The following is a 16,972-nucleotide window of genomic DNA, read 5'->3' as shown; positions in this document are numbered from 1 at the left end:
ACAACTTGTTCGCCGATAAGTCGCGGCTTTTCTTCATTTTAATTCCCTGACATGTGTGACCGCAAGTAAGCGAGTGGGGTTGTAAGTGATCCTTTTGTTACATGACATGCGTTCTAGCTATCATTGATTTATGGGCTAAGGTTTGGGGGGAATTTCTAGATGCAACAATTTAGAAATTATACCATAATCCACAATCTACGGATCTTATTCATTGATTTTTTGGACAGCATAGTACATTTCTTTCTATACAAACATTACCCATTGACTCAGCTCTGGGCTTTAAGTAAACATGATATATCTACATAATAATTCATTTGTTAATTATGTGTTTAATATCAATACGAATATACATTATTACTGGTTTATTCTTTTGTTGAAGCATTTGGATTTTGATATTTACACACTTTGTCATTGATTACTCGTCCTAGTCTTGACCAATGTGACGCTTGTAGCCGAAAACAGTTATATTTTATACGAAACTGTTATCTGTTGGCAAATTTTTTCAACAATTTATCTACTATCTAACGTTATATTTAACGAAACTGTTATATGTTGGCTTATATTTAGATGGAAAGCTTTGAAGCTGTCTGGGATATCTTTACTGTAATGGCAATTTACTAGATATTCCCAGAATCATAACTGTATGGTTTCGGAACGGTCTCTTCCCCTTTGACATGGTCATTTTATCGACAGATCTCCGTTATTAAATTACTGCAGTAAAATTACAGTCAAATTCAAGACATTTGCTTTTTTATCCTGAAGGAATGGGTTTGCTAGACAATTGCTTTACAAAAAATATATAAGTGTCTATTAAATATTATTCATGCATATGCAACTCATCATTAAAAGTATTATTGTGCTCGTTTCGTATAATAAATTCACATTCCCCAAAGCGCAGCGATACTACACACGCACTCTGCTTCCACTCTGTTCAGTTCGTTATTGCTGCCAAAGAACTCTCTTATCGTGCCATAATTATATCCTGCTCTGTGCATCACCGTCAAGGCAATGATCGTTAAGCACTCGAGCATCAACTCGTCCTATGGCTTTCAGAATACCGCTGGAATTTGGGACCCGGTTTTTTTTCTTTCCCTCTCGCTATTCTGTTTTTCACCTGACTCCTTGGTGTCCATTTATGGCTTTTAGGTCAAACCTTGCCAACCATGAACCGGTCATTGTCGAAAACCCACCGGCCGCGCACACCCATGGCAAGGAATGGCAAGGAATGGCGATTGAAGGTACTCCCCACGGTGCGCATCGGTATGCTTTAATTAATATATTAAACCACCCGAAAGCAACCGGCCCGAGCTTCGCCAGGGTGCTTTTACTTCAAGTAACGGTTAATATGAATTTTGCACTGCAACGCGCTTCCCTTGAGGAGACAGGAGAGTCCTTACGTATTTTGTTTTTTGTGTAGCTTTTGTTTTACTGCATGTTACCTTAGTCCCTTTTCGCAAGTGTTCTGCCGATGTAAAAGCTACACTTTTGGAATGTTTTATATGCACGGGCATGGAATGAAAATGATAATATAAACAGAAAGGGATGCCTGGGTGAACCTGTTATTGAAACGAGAGCCGGTGCGGGCCCGGGGTGCTCGAGCAGCAGCAAGGACCACTAACTTTCACCCCGAGGACTAAAACGGGAGCGTTTAATAATTTCGAGCATCCTCTTTTCGAGTGGGACTGGGCGAAGAAGAAAAAAATCCCCGAAATCGAGCATGTAACCCCGAGTAGAGCGTTACATCTGTTTGGAGGGAAGTTTCACGAATGAACCGTTATCAGAAAGTTTGATCGATGATACCGTGGTAGAAAATTGACAAGTTTTGACGGAGGGGAGGGAAAGGTTTGCAGGGGCAAATGTTTTCTTTTCCATTTTCGGCCCAGCGGCAGGTCCAGCAAATGGGATAGAGAGAGAGGCCCGAAATGGTCGTATGAACTCACGGACATATCACACGGCCCTGCCACAACAAACGCAACCCGGTCAAAGGATGCGGATACGGGAAAAAAGATTAATGTCCAAAATTTGCTTCTGAAGAAGACGATGATCAATGAACTTGCGTCTCTTGTTGTCCATCCGGGACGTGTTAAGGTATTGTGATGGATAGCATGGGACTTGGGAAATATAATTAAAAAGCGCATCTCTGGACATACTCACCCTCTACATGGATGTTTATGTTTGGTTTTAAAAACAAATAAATGCCTTTCTGCAGTTCGTTACGAGCTGTTGTATTCGCGTAGCATAATCTGTTCCTTTTCCTGGATTTGTGTACACTCTTCAAACGGAGAGGCTGCGTGTGCTTGTTTTTTGATAAATTCCAATAATAAGTCTTTCGCATCATCCGACGCGTTTCATGTTTTCCACGTATACCACGCTCACGAGTGTGCTCAATTATTTTACTAAAAATAAATGCAAATGTACAACCTTTGAACTTGCTGTTGGCACTGTTGTGCCACGATCAATGCTTTGTATGTAACGGTTCTGGGAAGTTAGCATTTAATTGTAGTAGCATTTTCAATTTAACAGTAAAACAAAAACGTTTCATATGAAAGTTTTGAAACAACAATAAAAAATCTCAGAGAAATAAAAGGCAATCAACAGCATGACATTGATTTCGTAGTTTTCCGACAGATGGCAGCATGTTTCTGAATTAGTGGTGAGAGCTCCGATTCCGACCTTTTGTGTTTGGAATCAATTCCGGAGCCGTTTCCGATTCCGGAATCGATTCCGGAACCGATTCCGGAGTCGATTCCGGAGTCGATTGCGGAGCCGAATCCGGAGCCGATTTCGGAGTTGACTCCGGAACCGATTCCGAAGTTGACACCGGAGCAGATTCCGGAGTTGACTCCGGAACCGATTCCGGAATCGATTCAATTCCGACAAAAACTTCTTTTTTTCCATCACTAGCCCAGCCAACAATTTCCGAAGGCGCCCCGTGTAAAAAATTTTTACTTTAAGCTTTCCTTAAGTTTTTACACTAGCAGCAGCTAAAGTAAAAACTTTCAGCACGGCACAAACCGACGCACACATTCAAATGCTTGGATTGTTGGTCCTGCTTACGCATACATTTGTATTTATCCCTCCCCTTATATTTTCGGATTGCTGGTTGTAGTAGTGACGCTTTTTCTTTTTGCTTTATGCACACTTTCGCATGCTATTTATTGGTGTTACTCTTTCCACATGCGTTTTGGCACACTCACACTCTGTATACGGCAGGATGCTTCACCCCTTCCAAATGCTGCGGTTGCTTTCTGTTACCCTTCCTCTCGTTCTTCCTTCTACCCTCTGCGCTAGGACATCCTCGACTGGTGCTGCGCGTGTTCAGCCGGCGCCTGTCTGGAAATGACGTCACGGACTGGTGCTGCGCATGTTTAGCCGTATCCTAGGCGTCCTTGAAGTGCGCTCTTCTACGAAAGAGCTGTAATGAAATCCTGTTGATGAAAATTAACCAATAATTAATCCATGTTTTTATAACAAACTAAACAATATTTTGCACATAGGATTATAGAAACGCTTACCTTTATATTTTAAAACCGGACACCGTTTTCCTTCTGTCGATCGTTTTGCTGGATGTTGGCAACCGTCGATTAACATGCGCGTGCACTGTAACTTTTTAGACGACAAGCGTTAGTTGAATGTATCCATTGAAGTACACACGAGGATAAGAAACTTACCTTAGAAATTTACAAGGATAAATCATTCCATAATTGAAGAAGAAGGAACACGGCACAAAACGTAAACGAGCAAAGTACGTGGCACAAGAAATCACACATCACTCCAACACATCCTTCCACAGTGAAAGTTCTGGACAGACTGAGGATGCCTAACACCCGGATGAGCGCGATAGCAGAAAAATCATGGGAGATCGAGAGAGATGTGTAGTCTCGGTTCAGCGGAATACGCATGCAGATGCATGCGTGTGTGTCACTCGAAGGATATCGGTTTCCCCTTCTCCCGTTTTTCGTTCATAGGCCACACGATCGGCGTTGTGCCGTCCAAAATCTAGAGAAAAAGACATGCTCTCTCGCTTTGGCACACAGGAAAGTTTTCCAATAGCTTCGGTTTTGCTGGTTGGGTGTTGGCAACCGTCGATTAACATGCGCGTGCACTGTAACTTTTTAGACGACAAGCGTTAGTTGAATGTATCCATTGAAGTACACACGAGGATAAGAAACTTACCTTAGAAATTTACAAGGATAAATCATTCCATAATTGAAGAAGAAGGAACACGGCACAAAACGTAAACGAGCAAAGTACGTGGCACAAGAAATCACACATCACTCCAACACATCCTTCCACAGTGAAAGTTCTGGACAGACTGAGGATGCCTAACACCCGGATGAGCGCGATAGCAGAAAAATCATGGGAGATCGAGAGAGATGTGTAGTCTCGGTTCAGCGGAATACGCATGCAGATGCATGCGTGTGTGTCACTCGAAGGATATCGGTTTCCCCTTCTCCCGTTTTTCGTTCATAGGCCACACGATCGGCGTTGTGCCGTCCAAAATCTAGAGAAAAAGACATGCTCTCTCGCTTTGGCACACAGGAAAGTTTTCCAATAGCTTCGGTTTTGCTGGTTGGGAGTTTGAAGCTTCAGAAGAAAGTTTAGTTTTTTTGTTTTGCTAAAGAAATACTATTTAAAGCAAATAATTATTTTCATCTCGCATTCTCCTTTCTCATTACGTCAGCCTTTCATTTCCTCAGTCAACGAGCGCACATTTCGCTGTACATGGCATTTATTTGCAATTCGGGGCATTTGATTGATCTTGAGCAGAAACAATTGCCAAATAGCACATACGCTCTCTCACGCTCGCATGTGCTACTTTGCGCCTCTTCTGCGCGCTTCCGCGGCATTTAAGCTCACGTGCACATCCGTGCCTGCACCATCCTTTCCAAAAGGGTTCTTGAAGCAAGAAAAGCGAAAAATAATAACCTGCCAGTTCCAGTAAGGGCTCAGCAGAGAAGCAGCACTGTTCTGCCAGTTATTTTATATCCAGCTACCGCTTCCCCTGTCCTGTGCAGGGAAAAAACGAGTCAGCTTCCCGTCGAGTGTAGAAGCTAAATCAAGGAAACAGCGCAAAGGGAGAATAAAAATACTACACGGTCACAAATAAATGAGATATGTGTGTACGGGCGTAACGGGCGCATTTTGAGTGGAAGCTGGCTCCCCTTTTTCTACACCGTTCGCCATTCGCCAATTCATCAACCGCGCGATATGTTTTCGAAAAAGCGTCGTAAACCTTCAACCCAGCACATGAAAGACGATGGATGGATGAAGCGCACTGGACTAAAACTGGAGTAAAACCGGAAACATATGCGCCATAAAGTGGCGCGGAGTGGAGCATAAAGTTTGGTGAAAATGAAGTCTCCCAGCTAATAGTCACAGGAAGACTGGGCGGGGCAGCCTGGGATGGATTTTTAAAATAACCTTTTCGCAACTGGAAGCAACTGCTGCGAGCTGGAGCATGCGTTTTAGCACATGGCAATACAGCAGTGTGTCGGGAGGTTTCTTCGGTCCTGTTGTGTGCAATTAACGGCTTCCCGGGGGAGTCCTGTGCTCCTCCTGGTTAGCAATCCTGCTTTATAACTTTTTTGTACTTGCTGATGGGCTACTACCGCTGGGTGCTTGAGGTAGATCAATTTGTAAATGTAATGGACTAATGGAGTTTCTAATAAAGTCAGTGCGTTCTTTGCTTGCCGGCATTGATTTGTGTTTGACATTAATAGGATTTTATTTTAATTGGATTGATCGGGCATTTAAAATGGACGGCTGTTAAAACTACTTACGCTAAACATGTTGCCCATTATTGGCCTCATAAGCTACTTAGAAACATTGATGCATAATTCACTACCCTTGCTAAGTAATTGGAAAACAACCAATACATTATTTTCAAAATTGCAAATTGTTTTAGAATAAATCTAAAAATTGTGCTTTTTAGTGGTATAATTTAACACCGTTGGCCTATTTTGTCTCGACTAATGCATACATTTAGGCGCACTAAATGTACTAAAAACATCTGTCGCCGTTGTTTTTGTTTTCTAGCATTTCTATTGCTCTATTATCCAATAAAAACCAAATCGTAAAACCATTCACCGAAATCAAAGCCTCATAAAATGGCAATTTACTATAATTTCAATTTCTGTTACGATACCGTCCACACACCATTACCACGCCCGACCCAATGCCAACTTCTAACCAATGGCAGAAATAATAGTTTTACAGCATCGTTTCCGATCCTTGCGTGTGCTTTCAGCTCCCTCACTACCGGGTGCGGGTTTCAATTACTAATCAATGTCGGTTCGTTTTCGTTATGTTTCAACGATCCGTTTTTTGCTGTGCGTCTGGGTGTTAGTTGTTTCCACATTGTTTTGTACGCCGCACAAAATTTGTCGATGCCCTTTTTCCACCATTTTGGGGATGGTAATCCGATAGTAATCCCAGTGGATATGGCATTTTTTGGGCCTGACAAGGTTTCTCAACGCAATGAAACGGTCAGCGGATTGGGCAGCGTCAGCGCATCCTCAGCCAACAGACGGCAAGCATCCTCTCGGCCGTCCCCGGAGTGTGGTGTAAAATTCATTTGGAAAACAGTGGGGACGAACGTTACGGTAAAAAATCGATATTGATCGGGTTAGGGGGGGGGGGGGAGAAATCGACCGTCCCTTGTTTAGATTTTAGGGCACGATAAGCAAAAAAAGGGTTTACGATAAAGATGTGCACAAAACTGTTCATGAAAAATTAATAGATAATCAGTTGAATTGGTGAAGCTTTTTTTTGGGCCCGTGCACTCCTAATTATAATTATTGGCCCAATCAACTGTCCATTTCAATGTAATTAAGGTTCTGAAGATTGATTGTTGAAGCACAGCTCCTGTTTTGTGTCAGCAGCGCTTTAAAAACACGGAACATAATTCTTTTGCGATTGTAAGGGAAACACAGTCTCTCCTTTTTCCCTCTTTCATCATTTCCGGGTCAGTGGCGAAGATATCCTTCCACGCGATGCCACAGCAACGATGGATCACTGCAAAATGAAATAAAACTCGAAGGCTCCCTTCCCGCTCCCACTCGCTGCTTTCACCATTTATCATCCTATTATTTCTTCTCGTTTTTCAAATACCAAATATCCCAACCACAATCCTCGTAAGCCTTGCCTCCGTCCAGCTGGCCCGCGTTCGTTCCTTGAACTTCATCGTCAGTAAGTGTGACGATAGAAAGAAAAAGGGAAATAAAAGTCCAACAACCAAACGCTCCAAATATCTTTCCCGACTGCAAAAGTATGATAATGATAATGTAAATATGCCTTTTTGCCATCAGCCATTCAGCCATCGGCAAAGAAACCAGGCAACTGTCCTTCGGTTGGTAGTGTGGCACAATGTTTCTACGCTGGCCGTGTCGGCGGTCGGTGTGCTTCCCTAGGGATGCTCATTTTTCCTGCGGGGAAACCGGAAACGATTGAGACTGAGATTTAATTTATGGGTTGTGGTAGAGGCAAAACAAAATGCAAGAAACTACAGAGAAATTGTGTGCATTTTTGTTTTTTTTTTCTTTTCAAAGCAATCACCAACATTACAACGCACAGCAAAGGAAGAGGAAAACTAGTTGAAAAGCAATAGCACAGCACTGTTAAAAATAAGCAAACATTTATCATTCGCGAGGCTAGTGGAGAGCGGTTCTGCTGTTGATTTTATCATACAGCAGACTTCATACTTTCCTCGCTCTCTCGGTCGCTGCTGATAAGAAGCCCCCTGGATGATGCTCACTGATGGTGAACTGAAAACTTTGGTTTTCATTGTATCGGTACACCAGAAACCAGTTACGGAAGAGTTTGAAGTTGAATTTTATGCTTCATCACAACATCGTTACATTTGGTTGATGAAACGGCGGGGCTTTATTCACTCGTGGGGAAAATTGTAACTCAAACGCTATAGCTGCTGGTATGGTCTAAGAACGGCAAGATTTACTTGTTTATCTGAAAAGTGAGTTTAATGGTTTATAAACGCGCTTTTACAATTTTATACTTAAAAAGCATACCTTTAGGCGCATAGTATTTTAGTACAGTTGTAGGGATGTTATATTGTAGTACGTTTTTTTTTATTTTGGTGTAATGCATGAAAAAGCTAACCTTGCTCCTGCGTTCGCATTTAATGTTTTCAAAACCTTCTGCAAACTTCCACTACAGTTTGCTCTGGTGGCGTAGGTAGAAAACTGCAACCAGCATCATCGCCTGCTGAAATTGGAAGGTGCAAGAAAATTGCTGATTTCGTTGAAGATTTCAAAAACTTATTACAATCTTTGCCCATCCATTCATTCGATTCGGACACGTTCTGTGGCGCTGCCGGTGCCACCTGAAGGTGGCTACCTTCAGCGAAACGACGAAGAACGATGCGTTTAGGTGCACGCAAGTTGCACATTTTCCTGCTGCCTGATTGCTTGACTTCGTTTTTTCAAGTTCTTTGCTCGATGCTCTTCTCGTCTGTTTCGTCATCTCCCGCTTACACGCGAACCGTTGGGCCACCGAAATTCGGACCGAAAGAACAACAATCAAGCAATCAGCAATCATCTTTCCGGGCAGCTTTTGTACAAAATTGCTCTTGGCCCACGATGCTGGTTTCTTGCTTTTTTTTGGCCGCAGGGCAATATTTTGGAGGACGCATTTAAGGCATGCAATTTTGGCGAGCTGCTTCTGCACATTTGGTGCAAGACATTCGCTCGCCTCGAGCGTGCCTGGTTGCTGCTGCTCTGCTGTCATCAATTACCGCGGAGCTTACTCCGGCGCGCACTACGGATAAATGAATGTATTTTATTTTAATTTGTTTCCTGACGTGCTCTCGTAGCTAGCTAACTCGTCGTAAGAAAAAATAGCTATAGGAAATGTACAACGAGCAAGGAGGTGGGTCAAACGATCGCATTATCATTTTGGTGTTGTATGCCGTATAGAATGAGGACTGTTTTATTGGTATTATGCCAAAAATACATTCAAAAAGCTTCTGTGGCATGTTTCTACGTATTTATCTTTTTTGCAATTTATTTAAGTGTGTGATATACGCTCTAAAGTATGCAACCCGCTTAACAAAATTATATTTACAAGAGCATATGTTTAAACAATTCTTTACACTGACCTTTTAATATTCGTTCTTATATCGGTATGCAAGTTTTTGAGTGAATTAAGAACTCTCTATTAAAAACCATTTAATTTAACTCCATAACTGGCCATCGTGCTACAATAGCTTATATCCAACCTCGGCCGAACCATCAGACCAGAACGATGAATGAAAATCTCCCCAAAAAAGTGCATCCATCGCCAACTGCAGGTGCAAAACTTGTTCCTTCCCGTGTGTGCTGCAACGCCAAGCAGCATTCACCAGAGACCCGATCAATAGTTCTTTCATGTCCAGCTCCTTTCATTGCGTGTTTCGCTTAATCCGTAAACTTCCTCCTGCTATTCGTCCACATGGTTAGGTAAACTTTTAATTGCTCACTCTTCACTAACACGAAGATCCGATCAGATTAGCCCATGTATATTAGTGCCAAACGAATGAAACGGATGATGTTGGTTGCTGCGCTCCGGTGCTGTGCTTTTATGGTGCGTGTTTGAATGGATCATCGTTCGAGTGGTGTGGTGGCTTGGGTCGGGTGTAATTCCTAACCAGTTTCGTTGGCTTGCTAATGCATCGTAAATAAGGTGATAGGATAGGAAGGAACACACAAAATGAAGGAAAGGGATGATGAATATTTTAAAACTATATCGTGACGCGTAGCTGTTTGCTCTTTTTGCAAAAAACTTTGCAACATTCATTAAACGCAAAGGAGAATGTGTGTAAAATAACAATAAAAATGCTATTTAAGTTGAAGTGTTACTAACCTAGGATGCAAAACCATTCCAACCATGACCTCAGCCATTTATATTAACTGACGCTTTCAAGCGAACTTTCTGCACCTCCTCCAAAGTGGGATGATGAACTGAGGACCGACAATCAATTATGTCGTGCTTATGATTATGATTCAATAAATTTCACCGACTTTTGCACTCTCCAACCATTAGCAAGCTCGGGCGCTCGGGGGAGCACAGGATCAAAATTAACTTTTGCAAACTTTCTTTCTGGGCGCTACCACTTACCCATAAGCTGTATGGTTTTAAAGCATATTCCACTAGTGATGGGTGTCGTGGCGTCGGGTTTGGTACCGCACCGTAGAAAAATCACCCTCTCAAGTATAGGGGCATAAAGCGACACGAAAGGAATGGAAAAGGAACCGAACTTTAAACCCATTCGCTAGATACAGCATCCTAAAGTGTCGTGAAATCGATGCCCTAATGGGAGATCTGGTGAAAAGTGTTGTAAACCCACCGGCACACTGATTTGGGAAAATATCTCCATTAGTGAAACTTTCCCACTTCCGGGGTAGTTTTCCCTTTTTAGTACCGTAATTCCGTACACCACCCGCTATGTAAGCTTCCTCTTCTTCTGCCGTAAACTGTAAGTTTAGTTATTTATGTTCGTAAAAGCAGTATCTCACTCCCTGCAGCTTCTGACCTTGGGTTCTCGAACAGCCAAAAGCGCCGCCAATCCGCCAAACACACACACCAAGTTCGATTGCGAATAGTCCAAAGAAAGGATAGGCGATTGATTGGAAATGCGATGGAGGAGAGAGAGCATTGCAGTGGAAACCGCAGCCACAAAATTGATGATTGTTGGTAGAATATGCCAGATTTCTTCCTTTTCGCTTCAGCGTTGGCTTAATTTGTTTTTCAAACTACTATCACCGCGCGAAACGGGGCCGAGTGTTTTCGGGTAATGGTATCCCTTTTTTCGGTGGTTGTGTATCAGGAGTACGAGAAAGAGTTTGTCGAGCTGGTGGATATAATATTTCACGAATAGCAAGAAGAGCAAATGGAAAATGTAGCGCCAAATCCGGACCGGCAAATGGAGAAAAGTTAGATGAAATGAATCAATCCGGGTTGGTTGTGTATCTCGTCCGGTCGTAAAGATAGACAATCATTTTGCTCGATAAGAACACGGGCTGATAATTGGAGCTTTGGTGTATTTTGCTCGCTTCTACTGTATGCGTTTCACAATCACAATAAAGAACTGTGTGCTATCCTTCTACCCCGAAAATGTACAAATTAACATTTTCACATGGCCATATTACAGCATGCTTATATCAATACACACCCCACTTGAGTACTACCGCGTTACTATATGTTTCCTCACAAAACCGATCCCATCAAACTGCCGCCCCGGTATCGAATTCAATTTGCTCGATTGCAGATTATTGCACCCCAAACTGTGTGGATTGAGTTTCGCAATTATTGCCCATAATCCTTTCGCTACCGAAACGAACCGTTTAAAATTAGTAACAGCGAAACAGGAAGCAAAGGATTAAAACAAAACAAAAATCTGCATCAACTACCAAAGTACAGAATGTTGTTAAATTATAATTGAATTCGGCAATTTTGCACGTTAGCATCGGGGTGTGTGTTCATGTGTACCGCTGCTTCATATTTTACGCTCCATTTCATTGAATCGAGCAGGCATGTACAAATACGCGGTGCAAATATTTGTTGGGATACTGTTTTAAGGATTGAAAAGAAAAATACAAAATGCACTAGGATGGTAACTGTGCTTTTTTGTAATTGCACGTTGGTTTACGCGGAAAATGTTAAAATTTCGATACGCCTAAATGTATACAAAATCATGATTTATTATGATTTTTACCTCTCACCGGAGTTATAAAGTAGAAATTATTTGAGGACGAGAGTGCTTAAAATGGTTGTTTATTGCTATTTTAATCCACTTGAATGAGTTTAATTAAGAAAATTCATTTAAATTGTTTGTTAGAAATTTCTACTCCAACTGTTTTACATCTTCATTTTGCATACCTTTAGGCGCTTTGCAAGCCTTTTACCTTAATGTTTATAAGGTAACGATTACTTAGAGCCAATAAACTAGTTTTAGTACAAGTAGTGAAATTTAACGCAAAGTGGGCAAACTTTAAACTTTAACGCAAAGTGGGGCTTTAAAAATTCTCCGAATATTAAACATATTTTCAAATTCTTTGGAAGTACCGCAAAACGTCCTGATTCACGTTACGAGCTCGATCTATAATTGATGTATATAAATAATGCACATACGCCACTTTTGTACTTCATAGCAAATTCTCCATCGCCATTGTCGATTCCGACGACTTTGCTCGATCAAAATATTCCAGAAACAGAAACGCGTCAAAGTTGAAACAGTAGTTTCCATTACACCCAGAAAAGCTCTCAACCTAGCATAGCAGTACCTTTCGGATAAAGGACAGCCAGCGGAATGCAGAACAATGAATATTTGACGATCAGCGGAAAGGTTTTCCCCACGTTCACTACCGTATCAGGCAAAACTAAAACACACTCGATCTGTGTTTGCTCGCTTTTACGGATGCTTTAAAAAGGATGTGACAGCTGGTTTAACTATGACTGAGATAGTTGATTTAGTCGGGCAAATTTTGTTGTAAGCTTTGCTGCAGTATTTAGTATACACGTGAGTTTGCTTATCATAAAATAGCGATAGAGGTCTAAAAATAGCAGCAAAGTCGAATAAACAGAATAAACTCTTCCTCCTTACCGCATCGATTTGCTGTTTTCATACGGAGGAAAATGTGCTACCGTCGTAGTCGTCGCACACTCCATAGGTAGACGAGAAAACCGAAAAACCCACCAAAACCGGTAAAAATAGGGAACCAGGAAGTTGTCTAGCGCAGAACGCGAAGCGGTCCTGCGGTTTTGCTACTCGCTTGACTGGGCTGGTTCTTGCTTTCTTGCTTTTTTTATGTTAGTTTTTATTTTTTGTTCGAATATTTTATGGTAGACAAATTTATTTTTCCGCCTCAAGTCCCGCTTCTTTGGCGGAGAAAGTTTTAGCGTGCCGACTGGAAAGAAAAGCAAAAATACAATGCCAAGAAAAGCGTCATTCTAAGAATCGTGCGGCTGCCGATAGCAAAGACTTGGCACATTTTGTTTTTTCACACTTGTTGAAACGGAACGCGGAACGCGTGTGTCCAAACGCTAAAAGTTTGGTTTCCGACCACGTGCTGTGCGCTGTTTCGGCCTATGTTTTGGTGTTGCCTAAAATGATCAAAGTTTTCCACATCTCATATCCTCACAAGTGCATCATAAAGTAGCGTAAATATATATTTACGCTACAAACTGGGCGGAGTGAGTAGAAAGCGAGAAGAAGTATACTGCCTACGTGTAGGAAGTTGTCAGAAAATAAGCAATGTATTTATGGACATCATACCGAAAAACATTCAAATTTATAATTTTAATTTTCATGCTCGTAGCACAAGAATGTTTTTTTTTATGTATAAACAACAAAGTTTAATAAATAAATTTAAATTTACTACTGGTTTCTTTCAGACATTTCCACAGTAAAAGTTGTTAAACTTTTGAAACAAATTTAAAAAAACATATAAAAATTTCTTCCCCACGCTGGCGGCTATTTGTTTCGGATGTGGTGAATGAAAAGAAATTCCCAGAAACAGGAAAACTTTAAAGCTTTCCTAGTCAGTTAGGGAAATTCCAGCACATCCCCGTGTTCAGCAGTGCTGACGCGCTGCTAAAATTATTGGAAAACTTTCTACTGCTGCGCTGCTATCGATCGGAAAAATTGTACCATTACGTCTCTACCGGGCGAAAATAGAAAATCCTGCTCTCGGGCACGATCGCGCACGGTACAATGGGGGAAAAGATTTCCTTGAAAGTGGATTGCCCGCGTCTGAAAAGAAGCGCCCGGACACTTTTCAAGCTTCGTTTTGCACGGTACAGAAATTAGACATTGAACTTGAGAAAATGGTGTCAATATATCTGAGCAGAGAGGAAACAAGGATAAAAAAGAGGGATAGTAAAGCATGAAGTGTGTGCTCTTTAAAAGGAAGCTTTAGCTTCGTCGATTTTTCACTTTTTCTTCGATTTTCCACGAAACCGCCATTTCACCGAAACCTAATGTACACACGCACAACCACCGTCGCTGGAGGTGAACAGTAAATATGAAGCTAATTACAGGTACAGGAAAACCTGCCCAGTTCCGGACTGTCTCTCGGGAGGTGTATAGTGCCTTCATTTGGTTTGCTAATTAATTACGGTACAGGATCCAGGACAGTGAGGGGGAAGGATCCGGTTAGCAAATCGCTTCCAATGACCCGGAACCGGAAATGCTTCATATTTCCGGGAGCTTTATGACGGAGCAGGAAACTCCCTCCTCCCTTTACAGTCATCCATTTAGTGGCAAGCGCAAGATTTTCTAAGACTCACAGCGCTTTAATGTAAGCACATGCACCATTTCCGAAGGGTTTTGTTTGTTTTTCGAACCCTTGCCTTTCCGGTTGAAACATACTTTACTCGGGGGAGAGGTGGTATACATTAGGCTGTGATGCGTTAAGCTCCCAAGTTCGAAGGTTAAATAAGGAAGGAAAATTTACCGAAATGGCTTAACAAGTGATATTAATTGGGATTCATAAATTTGGCCATACTGTGTTCTGCTCCTCCAAGAGATTAAAAATGTATAATTTTATCTTTTTTTTTCTCTCCATCCATAGCCAACCAACATAAATATCACCGTTGTAAACCAATATTTCTTTCTTTTCTTTTGCAGGATTGCCATGGTTCGAAAGACAATCATCACATGCCGGTACAGGACGATACGCAAAACTATCACATCGAGAGTGGATTCCAGAACCTAACGCACACTAGCGTTACCTTCCGGCGGGCACTTGAGACGTGTGATCCTCACGATGTAATCATTGGTGTAAGTATTTTGTAGAAATTAGCTTTTCACTCATTTAACTTCTATAGTTTGATAACATTTTTTCGATGTTTGTTATAAATGCGCCTAAATGTATGTAATTTATTGACGCTTTTAAATCCGATAATCTAATTCATTCATTTATTTTCTATTGTTTGAAATAATACACTGCCTATGGAATGGGAAAGCATATCCCATTCTGTCAAACCATCAAACCCCATTCTGTCGGTCCATCAACCTCATCAATCATAAGCTCTATTGTTAAGCTAAGCGCCTAAATGTATGCTGTACCCTGTACTGATCTTAATGTCAATTTAAATGCGCTTTAAAACCTTGCAAGCGATGAACAAATATCAAAAGCATCAAAACAAATATTTTAGATTCTTTTGGGCGCTCAATACAATTCACTAGAAAAATTAGTATAGTTTTTATAGTATCTAAAGCACTTTTTTTATTTTAATCTTTTACATCATCTTTGATTGCACAAACTACAAAAATTTGTATTCAAATGCTGTTCCAAGTAAACACAATATTTTTACATTTTTACGCCTGACATTTTTGCAAAATTTGCACTCATTCATCATAAAACGAATCGTCAACAAGGGCTTCCATTTTCTTTTCCTATCATTCTTAACACGACCATATTATCGTCCTAGTAACCGGTACAGTGTCATGCACTCTGTTGCACACATCCATTTATTTGTATCGCTTCATATTTGCTAGTCCAGTTTTTTCCTATTCATGTCAAACAAAACTGTCATTTATGTTTGACCTTTTTTCTCCTGTTCAGCCACTATCACAAAACTCTTGTGTACGTCGTTCGACGTCTGTAACAGGCGGCAAGGCACATACGCCTGCTACACTCAGCAAGCTGAAAACAGTACATGCAGTATCAGTAGAGCAGTTAAGCGAACATGGAGCAGTTTGGACAGTTTGGACCCTCTAGAGAAAAAACGCCAATGTGTCAGGTCTATGGTATCTTTGGAGTTTTTTCTTTGTGGATTATAGTGTGGAAAAAACTTGCTACACGAAAATCAAGCAAAGATACTGAAAATGAATGATTTTTTTTCAAATTTTTTGCGTCCAACCCTTTTTGTTCCAGCCAAACAGGCACACTCTCCAGATAAAATTGTACTCTTTGTCACGTCGAAAGTGTTTTATCTAAGACGGAATAAAAAAATATGCCTACACGTGATTCTAGCGCATGAATGTGCCAAATCTAGTCCCACTGCATCCAGCCGTTACAATCGATTTTAAATTTATAGCGAACAGGGAAGCTCTTGTGGGTATTCGCTTATACCACGAAGCTGTTTCCTAGAACGATAACCTAGACGAGATAAATAGTTCCAGATTGTAGACGCTTTAAAAATTTTCGCCACAAATTTGTTGCCGCTGCTCTTTCTCTTATTTCTTATATCTCTTTCAAATGCTTTATAATTATCACAAATCGCCACAGCAAATTTCTAACAGCTATTCTCAACTATTTCAAAAGGCTGCTTTCGTTTTTTTGTGTAACATCGTAATGTTATTTTTAGCATTCCTTATCATCCCTTATTGGCGGATGGCCGCGATCAGGGATAGGTTTATGAAAAAATCCGCCATCATCATAATCATCGTCGGAAGGAGCGGGTCGGCGTTACAATATTAAAACAGTGGTGTAAAACTTTCCCCATTAAGCAGACCAGAGCATCAAGGCGGAAAAGCAACGCCAACAAACAGGCAAACAGAGAAAATTAAAAGTTTTCCATTTCATTCACCTCAATTATAAACTTATCGCGTATATATTTTTACTCTCTCGCGGTTTACTTCTCCTCTACTTCTCCACAACAGTTCCTTAAACACTCGAACAGCTTTTGAAAATGGAAAAGAAAAAGCGTAAGCGCAAACAACAAAAAAGATGTTCGGTAAATTTGTGGTCAGGGTAAAAGTCACAATAATTTATTCAGCGCGTTAAGGGCAACAGGTTGACAAAGGTACGATCTTTATCGGTTTGTAGAGGTGTTTGAGATGGGTTACTTGCGTTCGGAAAGTTTTAGCTCCGAACCGAAAATGCCTTCGGAAGATAGGGTTTTAACCGACAACATAGAAAGTAATATGCAAGATTGTTGTACAAGTTTTTGAATTAAAAAACATAAGCTTCAAGCGAGAGATCGGGATTAATAAGAGATTGAACAGATTCGCTACCATAAGTACACATAC

At 41.0% G+C, this 16,972-nt stretch overlaps 1 protein-coding gene across 2 annotated transcripts in view; it reads left to right on the top strand.

The window, feature by feature from the left end:
- LOC1278243 (MOXD1 homolog 1) overlaps window positions 1-16,972 on the top strand; it is a 59,299-nt gene that overhangs the window by 37,472 nt on the left and 4,855 nt on the right. For both annotated transcript variants that reach the window (XM_061658202.1, XM_061658203.1), the window contains exon 3: window positions 14,624-14,776. In XM_061658202.1, the coding sequence (XP_061514186.1) occupies window positions 14,624-14,776 (153 nt within the window). The remainder of the gene's footprint in view (window positions 1-14,623; window positions 14,777-16,972) is intronic.

The sequence above is a fragment of the Anopheles gambiae genome, chromosome 3, assembly GCF_943734735.2.
Source record: "Anopheles gambiae chromosome 3, idAnoGambNW_F1_1, whole genome shotgun sequence".
Classification (NCBI taxonomy): domain Eukaryota; kingdom Metazoa; phylum Arthropoda; class Insecta; order Diptera; family Culicidae; genus Anopheles; species Anopheles gambiae.
Note: the sequence above shows the minus strand (reverse complement) of the source record. Positions and strands in the feature narration are given on the sequence as shown.